The sequence below is a fragment of the Bos indicus genome, chromosome 26 (assembly GCF_029378745.1).
Source record: "Bos indicus isolate NIAB-ARS_2022 breed Sahiwal x Tharparkar chromosome 26, NIAB-ARS_B.indTharparkar_mat_pri_1.0, whole genome shotgun sequence".
Taxonomy (NCBI): domain Eukaryota; kingdom Metazoa; phylum Chordata; class Mammalia; order Artiodactyla; family Bovidae; genus Bos; species Bos indicus.
Window position 1 is genome coordinate 43,051,140 of NC_091785.1, and position 25,510 is coordinate 43,076,649.

The 25,510-nt window shown below is 48.2% G+C and overlaps 1 protein-coding gene across 2 annotated transcripts in view; it reads right to left on the reverse strand.

Moving 5' to 3' along the window:
- The window catches only part of CPXM2 (carboxypeptidase X, M14 family member 2), a 136,712-nt gene extending 113,049 nt beyond the window's left edge, over positions 1–23,663 (reverse strand). Inside the window, exons 1-2 of one of the 2 annotated variants that reach the window (XM_019953160.2) lie at positions 23,338–23,663; positions 12,303–12,401 (exon numbers count right to left, since the gene is read on the reverse strand). In XM_019953160.2, the coding sequence (XP_019808719.2) occupies positions 12,303–12,401; positions 23,338–23,647 (409 nt within the window). In that variant the 5' untranslated portion in view covers positions 23,648–23,663. The remainder of the gene's footprint in view (positions 1–12,302; positions 12,402–23,337) is intronic. The other variant, XM_070781051.1, reaches the window with a different exon arrangement.
- Positions 23,664–25,510: the final 1,847 nt, after the last annotated feature.

Here is a 25,510-nt window from a genome sequence, read left to right on the forward strand (position 1 = left end):
AGACGCTTACTCCTTGGAAGGAAAGTTATGACCAACCTAGATAGCATATTGAAAAGCAGAGATATTACTTTGCCAACAAAGGTTCGTCTAGACAAGGCTATGGTTTTTCCTGTGGTCATGTATGGATATGAGAGTTGGACTGTGAAGAAGGCTGAGTGCTGAAGAATTGATGCTTTTGAACTGTGGTGTTGGAGAAGACTCTTGAGAGTCCCTTGGACTGCCAAGAGATCCAACCAGTCCATTCTGAAGGAGATCAGCCCTGGGATTTCTTTGGAAGGAATGATGCTAAAGCTGAAACTCCAGTACTTTGGCCACCTCATGCGAAGAGTTGACTCATTGGAAAAGACTCTGATGCTGGGAGGGATTGGGGGCAGGAGGAGAAGGGGACGACAGAGGATGAGATGGCTGGATGGCATCACTGACTCGATGGACGTGAGCCTGAGTGAACTCCGGGAGTTGGTGATGGACAGGGAGGCCTGGCGTGCTGCGATTCATGGGGTCACAGAGTCGGACACGACTGAGCGACTGAACTGAACTGAAGTCTATGTATCCAGTTCAGAATTATGCTGAAAGGATACCCCCCCCCCAAAAAAAATGTAAGCTGTATATTATACGATTCCATTTATCTAACATTATTTAAAAAAAAACAAAATTACAGAAAGGGGGCACAGATCAGCGGTTGAGGAGTCAGGGACTGGGGAAGAAGGGTGTGAGTACAAAGGGGCGGCACCAGGAAGCACTAAGGTGACGAACTGTCTGGATCTGCGGCATTCACTTCAGTGCAAGTACACACGCACAACTGCACCGGACCACACGCACACACATGTGTGTGTACATGTATAACTAGCAGAGTCCGAACACGCTCTGTGGACTGTAGCAATACCAATGGCCAGACTTCGTTATTGTGCCAGTTACACAAAATGTCAGCACTGAAGGTTGCATAAGGCCCATTTGTTTACAGCTTCCTGTGGGTTTATAATTATTTCAATTAAAAAGTTTTTTAAGGGATGTCAAAAGGAAAAACCTTTCGTAATGTGTTCAGGGTTATTTACTGATAAAGTCACCAGCTGTACAGGCATCAGAGACTTGGGGGAACTCTAGCTTAAAATTTTGCAACCTCTCCCAAACCCATCCTAAAAACCTATAAAGATGCAGATAAGGAAAGGCCCCCAACAATGCTTCAACCTAATGCCAGAGGTGGAAGGACATTCACCACATGTGAGTGCAATGGAGACAATTGAGAAAAAAATGGAGATGACCAAAAGAAGGGCAGGAAAACCCTTCAACCCTCCTGCATGCCTCTATTCGTGAAACCCAGGGTCTGCAGCAACTAGAAAATCGGACACCTATCTCTAAAGCCCAGACGTGGCTTTCTGAGGTGGCCAAGTGCTCACCTCGCCCCCTAGCCAAGTTTCCACAACTGTTGGATCAGAAATCCTTAAAACACAACTGGACAGGATGCAGGGGCAGGTGTGACGGTCTGACAGTGTGGGGACAAGAACAACACTGATAACAGCATATGGAGGTGACTGTAATTCCCCGTGAATTCCATCGGGTCAGACTGTCTATGAAGCAGCGGTGAAGGAAGAAGCTGGCGCCACAGAAGAGCAAAAGTATGTGAAAGAGAAAAGGCTGCTAGAAAGAGGAAACTGTACTGGGAGTCTGCACGCTGACTTGGCCAACGTCTCCAGATCTGAGGAAAGGCTTAGACTGTCTCCAGGGAAGGAAATCCGACTGGATACTGCTTCATTTGAAGCTGACTGAAGAGCAAATACTAACTTTTAGTCTGTGAAGAATAAAAATTCCACACGAAGAACATTAAAAGAAGTACACCATCCAAGAAACTCCAAAAGAAATAATGTGATTTGATGTAATAACCAGGAAAATGTTTTCCCATAAATTGTTCATCCTACGTATAGTGCAAGAGACAAGGCCTGCATTTGCCAAAAAAAAAAAAAAAGATATGCTAGGGGGAAAAAACATAGAAAACTAAAAATCCAAAGACATAATTAAAACATACAAATAAGGAGCTACTATTTTTGAACTATGGTCTTTGCCAATGCAGTAGGGGGAAAATAAATAAAAACCTTTAAAAATGGAAAAGAGTAAGAAAATTGTCATTATTTAGTATATACTGATTTTTGTACCCAAATCTAAGTTAATATACAAATAAATTTATAGTTAATAAGATTTCAGCAAGGTTACCAGGTATAAAATCAACATTCAAAGATCAATTGTACTCCTGTAACACTATCAATAAAGCATTAGAAAACTGAAATTAAAAGAATCACAGAAGAGCATCTAAGAAGAAATCTATTAAAAATATGGAAGACCCATATATTGAGAGATATTTTAAAAGATCTAAGAAATAAGAAGATATATCATGTTCATGGGTTAGAAAACTCAATGTAAATATGTTAATCCTCTCCAAACTGATTTTCTGGAATTAATGCACCTCGAGTCTAAATTCCAGGGAAGGTTTTAAAGAGCTTGACTGAAAAAGTGAAAGTGTTAGTTGTTCAGTCGTGTCCAACTCTTTGCCATCCCATGGATTATAGCCTGCCAGGTCCCTCTGTCCGTGGGATTTTCCAGGCAAGAATATTGGAGTGGGTAGCCATTCCCTCCTCCAGGGATCTTCCTGACCCAGAGATCGAACCTTAGTATTCCACATTGCAGGCAGATTCTTCCCTGTCTGAGCCACCAGGGAAGCCCAAAGAACTTGACTAGATGGTGCAAATATCTGTGTGCAGACACACATTCAGTGAATCAAGAGTAACCAAAACTATTGAAGAATAACAAAGTTCTGCTCTATCAGTTATCAAGATTTATTATGAAGGTATAATAATGATATTTTTATGAATGAGTATAAAAATGAATTAATGATAAAAAACAGAACTGAGAGCCCAAAACAAAGCCAAGCATATATAGACTCTTGATATCCAGCACATAAGGGTAGCACTGAGAAACAATGGGCAAAGAATGACTATTCCCTGTAGGTACCTACAAGAAAAAAATTAAACTGAACTTCAATCTCATATCACAAACAAACAAAACCCATTCCAAGCATATAAAGACCTAAATGAGAAAGAGAAAAAAGGTATAAGAAAGCATTAGAAAGCAATATAAAGACTAGCAACCATAAAGAAGATTGATACATTTGACTACATCATAGTTAAGAATTTCCATTTATTAGAAGAGTCCATAGGAAGAAAAATTAAGCCAGAAAAGAAAGAATATATTTGGGACAAACAATATAAAGTCAAAACTCATACTTGAATGGATAAATTTATAAGAAAAAATTGAATAGGAGCTTCATCCAAAAAGATATTTAAATGACAAATAAATATATGAAAAGATGCTCAAACTCATTAGTACTTAGGAAATGGAATGAAATCACAATGAATTACCATTATACACCCAGTAGACTGGGCTTCACTGCTGGCTCAGTGGTAAAGAATTTGCCTGCAATGTAGGAGATATGAGTTCGATCCCTGGGTTGGGAAGACGCCCTGGAGAAGGAAATGGCAACCCACTCCAGTATTCTTGCCTGAAGCATTCCAGAAACAGACGAGCCTGGCAAGCTATGTTCCTTGGGGTCAAAGAAGAGTCAGACACAACTTAGTGACTAAAAAACAACAACAGACTGGCAAAATATTAAAGTATGATCACACAATAGTTGTTGGGGATGTGGAACCACGGCGGCCCCACGCCATGCTGATGGAAAACGAGGATGAAATGATCGGTGAGGAAAGCAACTGAGCATTTGTTCAACAGCCAAGTTGAACCCAGTCTTTCCACGACTAACTGTACACACACCAGGAGAAACTCAAGCCCACAGGCATCAGGATGTGTGTGTAAGAGTTTTCACTGGCAACCCTTTTCATAAAAGAGAGAAACGGAAATATGTCAAATGTCCTTCAGCATTAAAATGGATAAAGAAATTGCTGAGTATTTCTATGATGGAATAAAAATGAATAAACCAAAAAAGCTGAACGGTGATAGAAATGTACACAGTATGATTTCACTGAGATAAATTTCAAAAACAGGTCAAACACACCAATTTAGAAATACAAATATAAGCGGGAAAACTATAAAGAAAGCTGAGGAAATGTTAACAAAGTTGGGATGGAGGTAACCTCTAAAGTTGAAGGGTTAAATGTTGGATAGGGAGACTGACAATGGTTTGACTTCTGGAGCCAGGTGATGGTTACATAGGAATTGGTTTTATAAATATTTGTTAATGGAACATATAGTTAGTGGACTTTTTCCATAAGTATGTATTATTTCACAATAAAAGTAGGAAATATTCTACACAAAGTAGTATGAGCAGAAATACCACTGCAGAAAATTATACCAGTGATAGTGATGTGGTAACAAATGTGTAAAGTGCATATTGAATGGACAAAAAAAAACCCTGAAAATACACACAAAAAAGGGAGGGAGATAACACTGATTTTTTTTTTTTTTTTTTTGGTAAACCAGGGTACTATAGAAGGGACAAAACTCATTATAAGACTAAACATACTCTTATCATGTGATCCAGCAGTCACCATCCCTGGTATTTACTCAAATGAGCTGAAAATTTATGCTCAAGCAAAAACCTGCACATGAATATTCATAGCAGTTTTATTTTTAATTGCCAAAATTTGGAAGCAACGGAGATGTCCTTCAACAAATGAATAAGGAAATGTATGTGGTGCAGCCATATAACGGAATATTATTCCATGATCAAAAGAAATAAGCTCTCAAGCAAGCCATGAAAAGACATGGACGAACCTTAAATGTAAATTGCTAAATGAAAGAAACCACTCTTTAAAGGGTACGTACTGTATGAGGCCAACCACATGACATTTTTGAAAACACAAATCTCTGAAGACATGGGTTGCCAGAGGTCTGGAGGAAGGAAGAATGAACGGGATGAACACAGGAGACTTCCAGGGCAGTGAAACTATTCCGTTACACATGGCAGTTACTTGTCATTATGCCTTTGTCCAAACCCACAGAATGTTTAACAAGAAGAGTAAACACTAATGCAAACTACAGACTTTAGCTAATAAGAAGGTGGGTGTGTGCTAAGTTGCTTCAGTCGTGTCTGATTCTGTGCGACCCTCTGGACTGTGGCCCGCCAGGCTCCTCTGTCCATGGGGATTCTCCAGGCAAGAATACTGGAGTGGGTTTCCATGCCCTCTTCCAGAGGATCTTCCCAGCAAAGGGATCAAACCCACGATTCTTAAGTCTCCTGCACTGGCAGGGACATTCTTTACCACTAGTGCCATACTCTACTCAGTTGTAACAAATGTACCACATGAATGCAAGGTGTTACTATAATAGAAGCCAGAGCTGGAGGGGAGGTACATGGGAATTCTTTCCTCTCATTCTTCTCTAAGTGTGAAAAAACTGCTCTAAAATAAATGAACAAATTTCAAAATATATATTAATATAATATATATTAATTTCATATATTAAATTTTATCTTGAAAAATCAAGATATCTTGATTATCTTGAAAAATATCTTGAAAATATACTAAAACTTTCAGTATAAACTCGAATGAAAAACCTGATAGATCAAGAACCATGAAAGAAAATGAAAATTATCAAAGAATTATCAAATTATCAAAGAAAATGAGCATTATCAAAGAATTTTCTCTATGGAAAGTGTCCAGCTCAGATGAATTTACAGCCTAGTTTTTTCATACTTTCAAGGAACAGATCATTTTATGTTCCTACATGGTTCCAGGTCTTTAAAAAGATAATCCAAGTTTAAACAGATTTTTCTAAATTGCTATAAAGTTTCTTTAATGTCACACAAAATAGATTTTTTACCTCAAAAAGTAGTCATTTAAAGAAAGTCAATACACAATAGAAGAAAAAAACAATTCTTCATGAAGACAAAACAATTTTAAATTTGTTCTTATTATTCAGTCGCTCAGTCATGGCCGACTCTTCGCAACCCCATGGACTGCAGCACGCCAAGCTTCCCTGTCCTTCACCATCTCCTGGAGCTTGCTCAAACTCATGTCCATTGAGTCAGTGATACCATCCAACCATCTCATCCTCTGTCGTCCCCTTCTCCTCTTGCCTTTCATCTTTCCCAGGATCAGGGTCTTTTCCAATGAGTCTGTGATACAAAGAAAATCCTCAAGTTTCACACACACACACACACACACAATCTCTAAGCATCGTACCTGGTAGAGGCCTCAAATCTCACCCAACCCAGGCCAACGGCAGAGCGCTGACGGTGCTCCATTCACAACATGTACTGCTTTGCAAAACCTTCCATCATGGTGGGAAATGAGGCTTCTTTCCTACAGATCAAAGAGTACTTCCTGTGCAGGGCCCGTCCTGCTGATGTGGACCATGGACAGTCAGCTTCAGCATACATGGAACACCTGTTCTCTACCCCTGAACACTAGCTGCGACCCAGTGCAGGGTGCTTGATAAACAGGTGTGATCAAAGGGCTTCCCTGGTGGCTCAGACAGTAAAGAATCTGCCTGCAATGCTGGAGATCTGGGTTCGATTCCTGGGTCAGGAAGATCCCCTGGAAGAGGGCATGGCAACCCACTCCAGTATTCTTGCCTGGAGAATCCCATGGACAGAGGAGCCTGGCGGGCCACAGCCTATGGGGTGGCAAAGAGTCAGACACGACTGAGCGACTAAGCACAGCATTCGGATCAACAGTGGCTTCTTCCAGCACTGGGCATAGCCTTAGGTGAATCAGACACAGATCCTGCTCACAAGCATTCACAGCCTCCCAGGACAGAAGAGTCAGGCACAGGAATCACTGTGGTGTGAGAGAGGAGAGGACCAGGAGCATGAGGAAGAGATACAGGAAAGCAAAATACAGGTAACCAGGACAGGCTTCCTGGAGTCAGCATCAGCACAACTGTCAAGTTCTAAGAAGTCCCTTGGACAGCAAGGAGATCAAACCAGTCAGTCCTAAAGGAAATAAACCCTGAATATTCACTGGAAGGAGTGCTGCTCAAGCTCCAATACTTTGGCCACCTGATGCAAAGAGCCAACTCACTGGAAAAGACTCTGATGCTGGAAAAGATTGGAGGCAAAAGGAGAAGGGGGCAGCAGAGGAAGAGATGGTTAGATAGCATCACCGACTCGGTGGACATGAGTTTGAGCAAACTCTGGGAGATGGTGGAGGACAGAGGAGCCTGGCGTGCTACAGTCCATGGGGTCCCAAGGAGTGAGACACAACTGAGCAACTGAACAACAGCAACAAGTTCTGAGGCAGAATCCAGCAAGCTACAGTCCATCAGGGCCAAATTCAGTTCACCATCTGTGTCTATATGGCCCAGGAGATAAGAATGGTTTTTATATTTTTTTAATGGTTATTTAAATACCAACATAATAGTCTCGACTTTGCTTGCTGGCCAATAAAGTGTGTAATATTTACGATCTTTTAAAAATATCTGCCGACTCCTATAACTAAGGCATGAAAAAAATCCCAAGACAGCAAATAAAAATCACAGCTAATGTTTTGTGAGAGCTTACTGTGTATGCTCCACTCTGCACACATTATTTCATCTCCACAAAAACGCTATAAAGGAGATATTATCCCCTCTTTACAGAGAAGGAAACTGGGTCATAGAGATAGTAACTAGCCCAGAGCCTCACAGCCAGTGAGGGTAGAGCCTGACCCCAAAGCTGCTTCTCCATCACCAGCTGAGATGCCTGCCCAATTCCCTTTGGAGGAAACACATGAGTGAGCTTTCAGCACAGAGCATGTCTGAGAAACAAACTCTTATCTGGCTGGGAAAAAGGGAGACAGAGGCCAGAAACAGGTCAAATCATGGTGGGCTCTGAATGTCAGCCAAGGAGCTATTCTGCAGCCAATGCACGGTAAGTTCATTGCAATACTCCTCATTCAGTAGCAATATACTGAAAACAATCTACATGTCCATCACCTAGAGTTCAAATAAATTATGGAACGTCCATTCAATAGAACACGATGCAGCTTTTTTAAAAATGCGGATCTTCCTTACTGTATCTGTCAGCTACTGCTGTGCAGCAAGCCACACAAGCTCCCAGGGGCACATAGGAAACACTTGTTTCTTAGTTCCTTCAGACCAGCTGGGCTCAGCTGGTAGCTCCAGGCTGCAGATTGGACCTGTATCTGCTTCACTCATCTCCTAGGCTCCTTGGACCAGTGGGCTAGATGCGTGTATTCTTCTCATGGAGATGGCTGGGCATAAGGAGAAAATGAAAACGAGCAAAGTCTCTTAAGCACTCAGCCCAGAATTGCACTTTTTCAGTCCACCTTATTCTATTTGCCTCCACAAAGAACATGGACAGCCCACAATCAAGGGGCTTTCAACTTTTACAAAGGAAACTGCAAAGTCAAATGGCAAAGGCTGTAGATTTATAGAGATGTGAAGGCTACACCAGTAATTCAACCACTGCATATGCTATTAAAGAACAACATCCAAGATGTATTTTGGAGACTTGCCACAGATGACGCTAATCCTTAGTCACGGTGACAGCCATGTACGTAATCTCTCCCTTAAAACTAAGACTCTCTCAGGGTGAGTCAGAAACAGGAGGGAAGGGAGCAGGGCACAAGCTTTAAAAGAATGACATAGCCATTGTTGTTGTTCAGTCGCTAAGTCATGCCCAACTCTTTGTGACCCCATGAACTGCAGCACACCAGGCTCCTTTGTCCTCCACTGTCCCCCAGATTTTGATCAAATTCATGTCCATTGAGTTGGTGATGCTACCTAACCATCTCATCCTCTGCTGCCCTCTTCTTCTTTTGCCTTCAATCTTTCTCAGCACTAGGGTCTCTTCCAATAAGTCGGCTCTTCCCATCAGGTGGCCAAATTACTGGAGCTTCAGCTTCAGCGTCAATTCTTCCAATGAATATTCATGGTTCACTTCCTTTAGGACTGACTGGTTTTACCTCCTGGCAGAAGAAGGGACTCTCCGACAAAAATTGGTTAGAACCAACCAGGTACAAGATGGCAGAAGTCAACTTCCAGAGGACCTTGAAACTCATCATACTCTCCTTGTAATTTGTTGTTTCGTTGCTAAGTTGTGTCTGACTCTTTGCGACCCCATGGACTGTAGCCCACCAGGCTCCTCTGTACATGGAACTCTCCAGGCAAGAATACTGGAGTGGGTAGCCTTTCCCCGCTCTAGGAGATCTTCCTGACCCAGGGATCAAACCCATGTCTCCAACATTTGCAGGCAGCTTCTTTACCACTGAGTCACCAGGAAAGCCTGTCCCTGTAACATATTAGTTGCTAAATGACACAACCCAGGAGCCATGACAGTTCTGAGGCGGACCATAAACCTCCAAAAAGTGGGGGCTGGCCCAATTCCTGGAAATCTCAGCCCTCTTCTCCAAAACAATTGGAATAATCCTCCCACTCATTAGCTTATGAAATTACCCAGGCCATAAAAACTAACCACCCCGCATTTTGGGGCTTCTCACCTTCTGAGATGGCCCACACTCTGTCTGTGCAGGGTATTCCTCCCAAAGCCCTTCTCACTTTTTGAGAGAGACCACACTCTGTCTCTGAAATGTGTGTCTCTCTAAATAAATCTACTTCTTACCTATCGCTTTGTCTCTCACTGAATTCTTTCTGTGATGAGACGTAAAGAACCTGAGTTTCAGTAAGCCCTGAGACAGGACCTGAAAGCCAGTGGGTTCAAGCCCCGATCTGGGTTGTGTGGTTTCAAATCCACATCTGACCCGAGCCCTTTGATGCCATCCACTCACATAGCTCAGTGTGCTTAATATCTGCTCTGCCCACCACCCTGAAAATGAAGCAAATGCCATCTGTTCCACCTGCCACCTTGGACATGATGTAGATGACAACCATCCTCCCCACCCCGTCATTCTGCCACATCTCTAGCAAGGCCTCAGCACGACCAGAGGAGATGCTGAGAGAATGATGGACAGGGGGTCCTGAGCCTACCCAGCTGCCCATCTGAGGCCCTGTTCTGCCCAGCTCCACCTCAAGGTGACCCCTCCTGGTCCAGACCCATGTTCCCCAATGGCTGTGCCACCTGCCTCCTGCACACGACCTCCCCTCATCACCATCCTTCTCCCTCCTGTATCTGCACATTAGGGCCCCTGCAGCTTCTCTTCCCTCCAGGGTTTTCCTCAATTTCTCAATTTCATTTTAATAAAAGAACATTATGAATAAAGTCCACAGGCCAAAATCACATCTAGGACACTCAGTGAATCAGAGCCAGAAAGGCTGCCTTTGAGAATGGGGTCCCAACTGTTCAGACAGGGCTCTGAGGTTAAGGTCAGGGGAACAATCCTGTCATCCAGAGTGGGAGACGGGGAATGGGCGTGTGGCAGAACAGGGGACAAGTTCAGACTTCAGTGTGCACGTGTTTGTGTGTGTGTGTGTGTACATGTATTTGTGTACAGAAATGGGCCTTGAAAAGTCTTTGTGATAAACAACAAAGCAAGATTTTTTAAAAATTCTAAGTGATCTTTCTAAACACATGGTCTTTCTGTACAGTATATGGAACTATTTTCAGCATCATGTAATAAACCATAATGGAAAAGAATGTGAAAAAGAATATATATATATTTATGTGTATGTATGTATAAAATCACTTTGCTGTACATGATAAACCAAAACGACATAGCGAATCAGTTATACTTCGACTCAATAAATTGAAAAAGAAAAATCTTTGTGAAAATGCCTTTCGAATTTATAACAACTTCCAACTCTGGTAATGAAGAAATATGATAATTCAAACCAGCCCTTGTGCTAAAGCTACTAAAAAATAAATCTGGAAAAATATTTTTTAAAATACTTTTGAAAGCATCAAAGAATGAACAAGACAAGAAAGAACTCTCTGGTCCCAGATCTGACAGCAACAGAACCCAGAGAGGGAAGGCCAGACCAGAAGCCCCTCTAGCCCCGTGGCTTGTAATCTGGAGAAACAGCTGGTGTTTTATCAGCCTGTTGGGGCCAAGGGACAAAAAGTCATGCCGAGGCCCACCCAATGTGGGAATCTCATTACCACCCACAGAGTGGAAACCCCAAAGGACTCCACTCTCAGGGCAAACCCACAGAAACACAGCCCCAGCACCCCTGAGTCCTCCACACACCCTCCGGTCATGCTGGGTCCTCCCAAGGGCGATGAGCCCAGGGCTCGCCCGCCCACTTTACGACAGAATAGAATTCCCATATATTAAGTGGTTGCAGAAGTTCCCTGCTGTGGAACTTCTGTTTTTATTTTAGGATGTGCTGTTAGTCCTATCTATGATTTCTTTGATGGCAAATTCTTGGTTAGAAACCCAACCCCAAATCATCACAATGTGCCTAAGGGAACATACAATTCCCTCTGTGACAATCAACTCTGTTACACGGTTTATGGGCTCACATGGCAGCCGAAAGCGGATCCTGCCTCTATAAATGTAAATTTGTGAAATGCTCTATATATGTCAAGCAGCTGTGCTGCTAAGCAGAACGCTTAGAATCAGAAAATCGGGAGTTCAAATCCTTGTTTTACAAACTGAAGGCCACATAACGGTAGGCAAATGACCCATATTACTGAGTCTCATTTTCCTCATCTGTGATATGATGACGGTAATAATAACGATAATAAGACCATCCACAAGACTCAGAGGGACATCAGGAGATGTGAAGTAAGAGGCCCAGTGCACAGGAACTACTGAGAGCTCAAGTGCTTAGTACATGTTCAGTATCACTAATGTCAGCAGAAATGTCTTGGGAAATACCACAATTCAGAGTAACATACAACAGTGGTGATAGTTAATAATAATAATATTAGCCAGAGCTTGTCCGTGAGTCTAGAACAAATGGCTTTGACTATCCGGAAGTAAGTAATTGAAGGACTAATATTTTTACATGACTGTAAAACACCAGGCCTAGCATCACGTGCTTTGGGAGTTGAAGACTTGACCTCTGACCCTGGAGGCTCTGGGTTTTGTTGGGTGATAATAAATGTATACACAAGGCTGTGGGCAGCTATGAGGCCCCACAGGAAAGGAAATGAGGTTGTCTTCAAGGGAGAGGAGGTGAGGGAAGAGCAGAGAAGGCAACCGAGAGCTCCAGGAAATTCAGAAATGACCTCAGTCAAGCTGATGAGTTTGAGTTACTCAATGACTGTGTAGTTACTGTACACGCAGAAGAGAAGGGATGTGCATGTCTTCATTCCTCACCCACGAATGGTTCAGAAGAGGCAGAAGACCCCAGACCCATCCCCCTCCACTCAGAATTTGGCTACTGTGTCCGGGCCTGTGTCCTCCCAGGGCCAGAGACTGAGCTGGGGCAGAAGGCACATCAAGGACCTCACTCACCCTCTCGGACAGCGTCACGGGCCAGGGGGACGCCGTGATCATCACTGGCAGCCTTCTCAGAGCTCTTGGTTCTCATGCCTTTTCTGTTGATATTTTTACCTTAAAAAATAAAAGAGAGAGAGAGAGAGCAAGAGAGATGCCTTTACTTTCCCATGTATCAGAGTCATCCCAGGATGGTGAGACTCAACCATCTTCTCCTGCAAAGCAACCATCTCCACCCTCTGCCTCCCCAGCCCCTAGTGATGGCACCTTGAACTCTGAGAGGCTGGTGGTTACAGGGAAGGAAGTGTGTTACGGTGAATGCCCAGGGAAATGAACACAGTAACAAGCAAGGTACATCTGCAGGTGGCTGCTATTCAGAGGCTGCAAAACGTCCTGGGGGGGTACTTTTGACCCTCCCTGGCACTCCAGGAGTAACACTACATTTAACTGATGAAATGGATAAAACGGAGCTGGAACTTCAGGCCCCTGAGCCTGGAGCTAGATTTCCTACCACGCTGGGCTCCTCCCACCTAATTCTCTCCAAGGCCCCAGTTGAGTACCTGGAGGGGCTCGCTCTCTGCTCACAAACACCAGCTTCTTTTCAGCCTTCAGATCATATTTTCTGTCCACCAGAACTCAGTATATGTTGTTTCTCCTCTGCAGCATCCTTCCATTCACTCTCCACCTATTTCACTTCCTCTGATCTTGCAAATCCCAGCTCAACCATGCCCTCCTTGAGATGGCCTTCCTGAACTGCCCACCTAGATCACTGCCTCCTTTGATGGGCTCTGACAGCACGTGTCTCTGGTCAAGTTGCTTCTATGCGGAGCCTGAGGCAGGGGTTCCGTGCATGTAATGTACCAAGGTGGGGTCTAAGGAGAAAACGTGGGAGGAAGCAAGATGAGGCAGAGGCAGGAGCTAAGCTAGGCTGGGCTCCCAGCGAGAATCTGACTCAGCCTGACGCCACGGGGAGCTCTGGAGCTGACACTGCACAGAGTGTTGGTCCCACCATGAGACAAGGGGCCACCTTTCCTATGCTGGCTGGTCTCTGGCTACAGACTGATCTACTGGGGGTAGGAGAAGTCACCTTCCAAGGGTCAAGCTCCAGAGAACGGAGCAGCTGTGAGTCATCACAGCCAAGCCCCAGCAGCTGTGGGAGAGGCATGCCTGGGTGGGAAGAGGACCTGGCGGGGGGGGGGGGGGGGGAGCGGGTGTCAGCAGCCCCCACTACAGCTCTGCTCCCCAGTCTGGGATAACATCATCACACACATACAACACATGTTGTTCTGTGCATGGAGGCAGGACCTGCGTCTGATTTTGCTCATGCTCTCCCTCCAGAGTCTGGTTAAGCCTGTGATGAACAAATGATCATGAATGATTATGAGTCAGTGAATGACCAACGAGGCAAAAATAAAGGGAGGGGAGGGTCTATGGAGAAAGATACTGAGTTTGGACTTTGAGAAACAAGCTGAAATACCAAAAACATCAAGTGGATTGTGCCAATTCATGAAGTCATTTCAGATTAAATTCTAGAGTCACCAAAAAAAAGAAGAGAGATTTATCAAGAAAACATCATCAAAAAAGTCAAGGGTGCATCGTGCCTGGCCAAGGGCAATTCTCTTTCCATCATATTCTTGGGTGATACCTGCTGGGCGTATCTTTCATTTGTAATATAAGCTAAAAAAAAAAATCACAAAATTAAGAGTCCTCCTTGGGTCAGGGAAATTAAAAAACCAAAACACTCAGAAAGGCCAGAGGAGGAAGGCTGCCAACCCGAGTATAGCTGATGACATCAGCCTGATATCACCTGGCGTCTGTCCCATTCTCGTGGGGAGGGATGTCACAGCCAGTGATCTCCAAAGACGACTTCTTCCGAAAGAGCCTGATGGTGAGTCGGTAAAAATCTTGATTGTTTGGAAAATTGGGCGCCATAACTTTTGAGAAGGAAGAGTCTGATCTGGCAGAAAGATAAAATGGTGGTGGCGGGGGCAGGGGAGGGGGCGGCGGGGAAGTTTTACACAATGTAAGAGGAAAAAGCCAAAGTTCTGGGGAACAACATTCCATCCAACATTTCCCAGAAGCCGGACATTCATCGCAGGCCCTCCCTCTGCCAAGTCACCCTCTCTGGGGCCATAGCGGACAACACGGGAGACGGAGTCAGAGAACACGGTCCTGCAGACGCACTCAGCCTCACTCCCCTGGGCTGGACCCTCGCCCTGCACTCAGCTCTGGGAAGCCAAGAACGGCCCAGATGTGGGGCAGATGTCCTGTTACCCCTGAGATCAACATGTGGGAAACAGAGTCCCCACAGGGAGTGGCAAAGAAGCAGAAACAGGCAGGGCCCCTGCCACCTTCTCTAGGAAGATCTACTTCTGGGATAGTTACCTACAGATGTGATTCCAGCCCCAGGCAGACAGGCTCTGCCACTGCACCGACCACATGTGTCCTCAAGGAACCCACCTCTCCCCTCCTGTGCTCCATCCCCTCATCAGTTTGAAATAAGGAGACATGCTACCTGCCTCGCTGGAAGTCATGGGGCGCACACGGACGCCATATATCCAAGCACCGAGGGCAGTGCCTGACCGGCGGTGACCAGTGAATAAAAGACAACCTCCCTCTTCTCATTGTTCACATGAGTCCCGAGTTCCCACGGTCACAGAGCACCATCCCAGTGGCTGGGCAAGTAACAGCCGACACGTGGCCCATGAGTCACAATTTACAAGGCATCCTCTCATAGATTAGGGCTTCCTCTGTGGCTCAACGGTAAAGAATCCGCCTGCTGACGCAGGAGATGTGGGTTGGATCCCTGGATCAGGAAGATGCCCTGGAGGAGGAAAGGGCAACCCACTCTGGTATTCTTGCCAGGATAATCACATGGACAGAGGAGCCTGGTGGGCTACAGTCCATGGGCTCACAAGCAGTCGGACACAACTGAGCAACTGGACACACATATAGGTTCTCATGGATTGAAACGTTCCGTCTTGGCAGATACCCATCGAGGGCAGGAAACTCGCTGTGAACATTACCCTACAGATGGGAACACAGAGGCTCAGAGGAGAAGAGACCCTCTCAAGGTCACTGAGAGAGCCAGGAGGCGGCAGAGTGGGAGCCCTATGCCAGGCCTAGGCCCTTCCCAACCTCTTCTCTTGCAGCGAGAAAGGCAGCATATGGTCTGTAGAGATGAAAGGAGAGAAGTGGAAATAGTGCTCAGAGGAGGAGCCGGAGCCAAATCAACATCTCCATCTGGGCTGTATGACAAAACCGAATTCCTTAAAAGTAGCAAACGGAATTGCCAGTGGGGGCTGCATATTCTATTCTAGTCCATGGTGATAAATATCAAGCTTCTTGGTTGATAGGAAACTATATTCCCCCCTCCCGATATACAAGGAGCTTACAGTAGCAGCCCCAGAAACTGAAAAAATTCTTTGCTGCATATTTGCATTTTCCCCAGGAAATTCCAGCCCGGGAGCATCAGCACTCTCTCTCTGTCCTGAAGGATGCAGCCCTGAGCCCTGAGCCCCTCACCAGCTCTCGGGAAGGACCCCACCAGGGGAGGAAGGTCCTGGCCCCAAGCCACTGAGGGTTTTCGAAGCTCCCCAGAGAGGCCACCTCGCTGCACTGTGACAGACGATAATTTCACTTTCTCAAATACCACAGGACCAAGGAGGATCTTGCAGGAGGACATGAAAAACCCAAACTAAACTTAGAAACTGGAGCTCCCTGTGTTCATTAGCAGGAAAAGGCTCGACACGGGGCGGGGACTGCCCTGTGCCCTCTTCCAGATCCCAAACCTGAGAGAGCCAAGGTCCTGGTGGGAACAGGTTTCCCAGGGATCAGGTAAAAGCCTGGGGACCAAAAGGTTGAGTGGAGGAAGGATGTGCTTGCTTCGGTTAACTAGCAACCTGGAAGGTCTGAGCTGGAGACGGAGGCATCGGGTGTAATTTCTCAAGTTTTTTTTTTTTTTTTTTTAACCAGGACTGGACCAAAGTCTATCGATCAATCAACCAACCAGCCAATCAATCCCTCACAAGCGCTTCTTCCCACCCATACCCCCATCCCCCACTCAGCCTTGTCTTCCCTGGGAAACCTTCGAGTCAGCCCCTGGCCCTCTATGGGCCGGCCTTTTGTTCAGACGACTTGGTCTCCACCAGGGTCCCTGGAGCCGAAGGGACAGCCCATCCCAGCCTCTGGGCAGCGGCAGCTACTTTGCTGACGTACAACCAAGTAAGAAGCCCTCAGCCTTTAAAGAGACACTCCCAGAACAGCAGCAAGGTGGGTGTGCCAGGCCCTGCCAGGGGCACTGCAGGTATCTGCAGTCTCAGTTTGGGTTCTGCCTGGAACCAGCCGGGGACAAGGCTTTGTGCTGCAGAAGTGACCGGGGGAGGTGATTATTTCCTGAATCACAAATGAAGAAGGGAAGACAGTGAGACTCAGAGAAGGAGATGCCAACAACCTGAGCTGCAATGCTGGCAGGAAGCCATCAGGACTCAACGTGGCTGGGGCACCTGGAGGCCCTGGGTCGAAGCTGCCTCTCACCCGTCCCTCAAGAGACTGGGAGGCTGTGCCTTGACCTTCTAACCTCACACCACCTCAGGAAGCTTCTTGTTATTACTCCCCGTCACAGTGATGAATTCAAGACGTGAAGATGTCACCTGTGCCCACGAGTGGCACAGCCAGATTCTGAATCTCTCTGAATCCTGAACAACCTCTGCCAAACCCTTACTCGTGCCTCTCATGAACCAAGTATTCCATAAAAGTCTGACGTAGAGCCTTGAATTAACACCTGAAGGTGTCCTGTGTGGCTCTGACATTCCTATGATGCCCAGATCAGTAGCCAATGGGATGCCAATCAGTTACAGACACGAGCCCTTCCCGTGGCCATTCCAAGGCACCCTGATTTTATGGGTTTCATGATCCCAGGGAAGCAAGAGGAACCTCAGAAGGCCAGAGAGGGCAGAGCCACTGCTGGAGACACCAAGCCTGAGAACTCAGGCTCCCTGACCACCTCGGGGACATCCAGAGAAGACCCCCACCTCAGAATTCCAGGTTCCCAGGGACTTCCCCGGCAGTCCAGTGGTTAAGGCTCTGCGCTTCCAGTACAGCAGGCAAGAGTTCGATCCCTGATTGAGGAACTAAGATCCTGCACGCCATGAAGCAGGGCCAAAAAAGAAAAAAAAATCCGGATTCCAGGGCCCAGGCTGCTGTTGCCATGAGACCTAAGACACTGTCCTCCGTGAGACCCGGCAGTCAGGGATGCTCAGAGCACACAGGAAACACAACGGCTATCTTCAGAAGCCAGGCCTCCAACCCAGCTTCTCCAAACACACAGGTGTCTGCCCCTTCATCACCCACACACAAGCCTGGGTTTCTACAACCACAGGCACGGTGGGGAGATGTGCCAGCATGAAGAGTTGACTTTGGAAAGCATGTTGGAAACAGAGGTGGTGTCTTAAAGCTGTTTGCTGATGTACATGAGAAGAAAGACCTTTTCTATAAAAAGTCCTTTCCCTTGGAATTCTCTAGGAAGTTGATCTGGACAAAAAAAAAAAAAAATGGATTTAACTCTTCCAGAGAGCATATAATACCATGATGCAAAGATTTCTTGCTATTTGTTTAGGTGTGCCTATAGCCTTGTGATTGCTTTTAAAGTATGCAGGGAAACATTTACAAACACATGCTCCTAATCCTCACACTCCAGCTTGGCCCAAGAGATGGCATTTCCAACCGAAGGGCGAAGCGCGCAAGAAGCCCTGAAGGGTGCTGAAGCAAAAGCTTAAAAGTGAAGCTCTTTCCAGCAACTAGCTGGCAATGCATAACAGAAAGGACTTTGTTTACAACCAAATATGCTCATATAACAGCTCTCTGATTATCGCCAGCCCCTCCCCTTCCCGGGCCAGAGTAGAACACAGGACAAAGTACAAACTTGCCAATTCTGGGCACAGACACACCAACAAACGTGGCTTGATGCCCACTCTGTGAATTCCACGGGCTCGAGACAGAGGGTCAGAGCCATGGGTGTGATGCAGGCGAGCGTGTGTTCCAATAGACGTGCATGCTCCCCAGCCCTTGAAGGAAGCAACCAACATGTAGGAACCCAAAAGTTCAAGGCTACTTCCAGCCCAACGGAAGAAGGGGAATAAAACATCTTCAAATCACCTACTGAGTCTTGTTTATGAACTCATCTGTTTTTCACGACCTCTTGGGACGGCGAGCAAAGCGAGTCAGTTATGTAACTATGGTTTACTTCTCTGATGCCTATTTTTTCCCTCTAAGAGGAGTATGGTTCCAAACCAAAGCCATCAATTTGGAGATGACATGGAAAGTACACCCCACATCCACTCGCATGCCCAGACTGTGGTCCCGCATCTCACTCTTCACCCTAGGATGATGAAAACGGGGCCCAGAGACTCATTCTTTGGACCTCCAACTGCAGGGGTCTAGAAAATATTGAATTTGGCGAGAGACAGTTGAATAAATGGAATTAGAGAAAAGCAGCTTGCCAGGTCCTTGTGAGGAAGAACATTCTAGCAATCAGTACTATTTATCCAATGAACAGGTAGCCTTTCAAGGTGGTGAGCACCCGTCAGTGGAAACATAGGCGCCTAGACCAATGTAGAAGCCCAAGATGGAGCTGCTTTTGCCCACGATGCCACATTACCAAATTTAAACTTACATAAACTTCTTGGCACGAACAATCCCTTCCTGACCAGAAGTATCCAGTTAATTCCCAAATGCCAGGTCAACTCTGGGTCTTCTCACCCCAAACAAAGTTGACTGTGTCACCCCAGGCAACCAGATATTTTCTATTTTCTTTTCCTTGCTCTTTGTTCTATAAAAACTTCCTGCCTTCTGCCCCATTTGCCATTCCCCACACGGAGACTGCCTGCCCACTTCATGAACTGCTAAAGTTAGTATCACCTAAATAGTCTTCTTCAACCAATTTTTAACACCAAGTAGCCTGCTGGCAGGATCTTGCAATGAATAAGAATTTGCTTACAATGAACACTTAGGTTCCTTGAAGATCTACAATTCTGGGATTTGCTGATGTTCACAACGAGGGCCTCAGAAACTGTATGAGACTGAGTCCTACTCAATCACAGACAAGGAATTCCACAGTCCTGTATCCTGATGGGGTGGGGGTTGGTTCTGTGAATCTATAGACGTGAAACAGTGCAGAACTACACACACACACACACTCTCATACACACACCCCCGCACACACACAAAAGTGCACACGAAAACTGGGGAATGTCAGGTGATGCTAGTGGTAAAGAACCCGCCTGCCAACGCAAGTTAGACGTAAGAGACACAGGTTCAGTCCCTGGGTGGGAAAGGTCCCCTGGAGAAGGAAGTGGCAACCCACTCCAGTACTCTTGCCTGGAAACCAAGGCATGGGCTGAGGAGCCTGGCAGGCTGCAGTTCTTAGGGTCACACCGAGTGGGACATGACTGAAGCGACAGCACATCCTCTGAAAGTTAAAAGTATTGTACCAATGTCATTTTTCTGTTTTGATACTGTATATAGCAGTGATCCTTAGCCCACTGGTGACATGTGACAATGTCTAGAGATATTTTTAGTTGTCACAACTCGGAGGAGGGTGCTAGTAGCACCTTGTGGGTCAAGGCCAGGCATGTTGCTAAACATCCTACCATGCACAAGACAGCCTTCCCCATACACACACACACACACACACACACGGCAACCCCACAATGTCAATACTCCCAAGGTGGAGAAATCCTGTACTGTAGTTCTAAAAGGTGCTATCATTGGGGGAAGCTGGAAGAAGGGTACACAGGATCTCTCTGCACTATGTTTACAATTTCCTTCCTGTCTATACTTATTTCCAAATAAAAACCTTAAAAAAATGTAAGATTCCACTCCATTCGGTACATAAGGGCTCTACTCTGGAATCCATCAGTCACTCATGGAAAAATGCAATACTCTCAATTAACCAAAAGATTCAGCTATCCAAGCCACTTTCAGGAGAATGTCGGCCCATGAAAGCCATTACACATTGGTGGCATGAAAAAACAGCCAAGAGTCAAAGCCAAACTCACACCAAGATCGAATGCCCAATGCCCTTGGCCCCTTAAGTAAACCTTCCTATGGGATTCAGACAAAACTCCCCCTAGACCCAGAGACACAGAGCATCTACCTCCCATCTTCTCTTGAGCCCAGCCTTTATGTACGATACAAGCTATGTGGCAAATATTTTATCATCTGGGAAGACAAAGCACATGAGAAAATTCTCAATGAGCAGTTATACGTGCTCTTACATTCTTCTTCTCTAAATCTAACCCCTCACTCCCACCTCAGTGCCTAGACAGTGCACCACCCACCCAGTCCAAAAGCTCACAGTAAACATTCCCACTGTGGCCCCTAAGAATACTATAAATGCCGTCCTAAGATATTAGTGCAATCTGCTGATGAAATGGTCCAACACAGAGATGAATGCTTCTGTTACATCACGTGTGTTGTTGTCTAGTTGCTCTGTTGTGTCCAACTCTTTGCAACGCCATGGACTGTAGCCCCCCAGACTCCTCCGTCCATGCGATTTTCCAGGCAAGAGTACTGGAGTAGGTTGCCATTTCCAGCCAAGAATCAGACCCACGCCTCCTGCACTGGCAGGTGGATTTTCTACCACTGAGCCACCATGAAAGGAGCAGTACCTGTATCAAGCCACCCCTTACGGGAGGCAAAATCATTTTCTCTTACTGTAATTTCACTGCACAAAACTATCACTAACTGCCCTCAGCAAAGTGATTCTTAACCAGACTCTCTGACCTCTCTGACTTCAGGTTCAGGATAGAGGGTTCCACTGGTCAAGGGCCAAAAAGATGAGGATGGGGAGGATCAGAGCTAAAAGTATTGGATCAAGGTCACATTTTGCTTGTCAGAGTTGGGCGGGGGGAGTCTAAAAAGCTCCAAACTGTTTATTAGAAACACACCCTGAAATGGTAGCAGGCCTGGAGGTTGAGTCTCTGGAGCTTCCTGTGTTCAGTTTGGGGAATCAACGACACTGCTCTCGACACACCTGCAACTACCCTCTGAGCATCCCATTCCAGAGTGTTCCAGGAGAGTGGGGCGGGGTCTTTTTGCTCTCCCCTCCCCCAGGGCCTCACCCGGCACCTGATGCTGAGCAGGTTCCTGGTAACGACCTGCAGAATAACGAACAGCCCAGAAGGGACCAGAGCAACCGCAAGCTGACACACGACAAGCTTTTGTTGAAAAGCTCCTAGGACAAGCGACAGAGTAAAGCGAGGCAGCCGTCACGTGCGGAGGAAGATGCTGGGGTCAAGAAGCTGAGTACTGAGCCCCAGGACTGGGATGCAGTGCAGTCCTCGGACTCTCAGTCAAGCCTGGGGCTTCCCCCACGTCCGCCTGGCCACCCCCCAGTACATACCAGAACCTAACAGATGTGTCTCCCACCCAACTCGACCCACCATGCCCAGCGCCACACCAACCACATGGCAGATGCTAAAAAACAAAAACACATCCCAGCTTGATTCACACGACCAGACAAAAAAGCCCTTCAGTTAAAAGCACAGGAGAAGGGCCTCCAAAGCTGCCACACCACCTTGCGAGTGACCCTGAGCAGACTGCTGACACGGTCAGAGCCTCAGTTTCCTCATCTGCAAAGTAACAAGAATATCCACCCCTCAGAGCCCGTGAAAGAAATAAGTGAGATGGTTGCCCATAAAACTCCTAGCAGGGTCACAGCGAATGGTCTACAAATATGACTGCCTTGTCCCACTTCCATTCCTATTATTAAACCAGCGTGGTTTTTACAAATCTTAATAGGCATAATTGCCCAGAAAATATGGGGAATGCTGGCTCTGTGCAGGGTGAAACAACTCACAGAAGGGCCTGCAGGTTCACAGTCACCCACAAACTCAAATCCCTGGAGAAGGAAATGGCAACCCACTCCAGTATTCCTGCCTGGAAAATCCCCTGGGCAGAGGAGCCTGGCAGGCTACAGTCCATGGGGTGGCAAAGCGTCAGACGCGACTGAGTGAGCACACAGCACACTAACTCGAATATGGCAGGACCCCTCCCGCTCCAGGTAAGTGCAGAGTTGCTGCTGCGATGGCCCCCAGGACTTAGGAGTTCCTGACCCTCATCTCTGCTCCTTCCCCACGGCCTCCTGCTATCCTCAGTGAAGAGTTTAACCAGACAAAGGTGATGCGCTCCTGCCAGGAGCTGCGTAACGGTGCCACCACCGGCACGAAGCTCCTTTCAAGGGAGGCCGTTCCAAGGCCGGGGAGCTTGGCCACAGTCCTGCTCTCACTCCTCAATCCTGAAATATTAGGACCACAGCCCTTTGCAATTTGAGCCCAGGACACAATTAAGAGAAAGTCCTCTATTCACAAAGAGTGTAAGAAACTGAATGGAAGCTATTTCCCCAAGACTCGGCAGGCAGAACATGGGGGTGCGTTTGAGAGGGGTGGGAGGGGTGGGTGGGTCCAAGGGGGCCTCTGGGCTTCCTGAAGTCCAGCAGCCCGGGCCCTCCTGGGGCTGCAGCCCAAGGCTCCCCAGCAGAACCGCTGCCATCCTAACCGCTTCCTGGGCAGAGGATTCAAGGGACCCACAGAAAACAGGATGGGGGGAGCTTTCGAGGGGACCTTGGCTGGGGAAGGGCTGGCCAGCTGAGTTCTCCCCAGAAGGCCACTATGCCAAAACAGACCCCCACTGGTCACATTACCAAATTGGAAATTCACTCTAAAGAAAACGTCCTGAGAGAAGACTGAAGAAGTAGGCAGTAAGATCCTTTTCCCAGTAAATCTCAAACTTGGCGCTGAGGGACCCGCTCCCCAGGCAGCTGAGAAGGGCAGCCGGTCAGGTTTAAGTTCTGGGGCGCTAGCACGGGCCTCGGGACGCGCGGTCAGTGCCTAAGGAGGTGGGGGCCGCGATGGCGGGAGTTCGCGGGGCTCTCTCATCCCAGACACACGCAGAGGGAAGCCAGCTGTCGCCCCAGACCCGGCAGGCCACCGCCGGGACAGGCACACGGCCACGGGCGCCCCCTCGGGCCGCCCAGCGCCGCGAGTTAACTTACCTGGCCGAGGCGTCTGCGGAGCCAACTTCTCCCTCTTGGGAGCTTTCTTGGGCTTAGTCGTCGCCTTCTTGGGCGGCCTGGGCTGGGGTGGCCGCGGCCCCCGCTCCCCCGCCCCGGGCCCCGCGGGCAGCGGCGGCGAGAAGGGCTCGGGCTCGGGCTCCCGGCGCGCGTAGGAAGGCTCCAGGCTCCAAGTCTCCTGTATGTCGTCGTTGGGGTCCTCGACGGCTGCGCCCCGGGCCCCGACCCTGGCCGGGGCCACCGCCAGGAGCGCGAGGGCCAGCACCAGCGCGGCGGCCCCCCGGCGGGCCATGCCCGCTCCGCCCCGCGCCCCGGGCAGGGTCGCGGGCGCCGGGAGCGCCGGGCGGGCGGCGGGCGCGGACGGCGGCGCGGGGCAGGGGCACCGGGCTCTCAGCAGCACAGGGTGCGGAGGCGGCCGGCCGGCGGCGCGTGTGACCCGCCCGCCGGGTTGGGCTGGGCTGGGCTGGGCCGGGCTGGGCTGGGCCGGGCCGGGCCAGGCGGGCAGGGGCGCGCCAAGGCTCGGGGCGGGCGCAGGGGGGCCGGCCCCGCCCTTCCCTCCTCCCTGCCTTTCCTGCCGACCCCGCGGTGGCTGGCCCTGGGAACCATCCATCCCGTTGCTGCTGCTAAGTCACTTCAGTCGTGTCCGATTCTGTGTGACCCCATAGACATCAGCCCACCAGGCTCTCCTGCCCCTGGGATTCTCCAGGCAAGAACACTGGAGTGGGTTGCCATTTCCTTCTCCAATGCATGAAAGAGAAAAAGTGAAAGTGAAGTCGCTCAGTCGTGTCCGACTCTTAGCGACCCCATGGACTGCAGCCTACCAGGCTCCTCCGCCCATGGGATTTTCCAGGCAAGAGTACTGGAGTGGGGTGCCATGGCCATCCCGTTAACTGTCTCCAAACCGCTTCCCTTCCCCTCACCTCCCTCAGAAGCCGGCCGGTGCTGGGAGCCTGCTTCCCCAGAGATTCCAAGGAGTGTCCATCCGAAGGGGCGCTCCAGCTGCCTTACAGGTTGGGGAACTGTGACCCCCGGTGGCCCAAGGTCCTAAAGCAAATAGAGCCCTGAGCCTAGCCTCCAGCTCTCCTGACACCTGCCTCTTCCCTGGTTCCACACCAGACACGGGTTCCCCACTGGCCAGACAAACCTTTACCCCTCACCTGACCGTGATCTTATTTCAGGCACCGTGGATGGTCCCCAGGTCCCCAGGGTTCCTTGGAGTCAAGTTATTGAGCGCGGGGCCTAGCATCCCTGGAAGTTCCTGTCCTTAAGTGCTAGACTCAGTCGTGTCAGACTTCTTGCGACCCCATGGACTGTAGCCCTCTGGGCTCCTCTGTCCATGAGATTTCCCAGGCAAGGGTACTGGAGTGGGTACCCATTCCCTTCTCCAGGGGATCTTCTCGACCCAGGGATCGAACCCAGGTCTCCCTGGGAGATTCTTCACCCTCTGAGCCACCAGGAGCCCTGATCTGGTCTGAGAAGTGACTCTGCTGGCTGGGGAGAGAGCTGGAACCCTCCTAGGACTGCCGTCCTGGGAGCCACAGGGCACATTTGGGTCATCAGGTGAGCAGATTCCTGCTCCAGGGCCCACCAGGCTGGCAGGGAGCTCACTACCTTTTGAAAAAAGTACCATCCTGCCCCCAGTAAAACTCTGTGTTCATCCTTCAGGCCGGGATATTGGGGAAGTGTGGCCTGCACTGGCTGCCTATTGCGGTTGTAACAAATTACTACAAGTTTAGTGGTTTAAAACAATACATACTTATTATGGGACAGGTCTACAGGTTAGAATCTGAGTGGGCGTCCCCAGGCTAAAATCCAGGCTCCAGTTCACAAGCTGCCTTCTCTAGTGGGGCCTCCAGGGAAGAATCTTCCAGGCTCACACGGGCGCTGGCTGAGGTCAGTTCCCAGAGGTGGTAGCCCTGAGGTCCCATTCACTGGCCGGTCTTCACTCCGGGGAGCTGCCTGTGTGCCTTCTCTTGCCGTCTGCGAGGAGCTCCTTGCAGCCTCTCTCTCTGGTGCTCCCACGTGTGCCCTGCATCTCAGAGCCAGTGCTGGCATGCTGAGTCACTCCAGTGGCCCCAGCTGTCTCCCATTCTGCCACATCTTCCCTCCTCCCAGCTGGGGAAAATTCTCTACTTGAAGTGGTCCTGTGATCAGA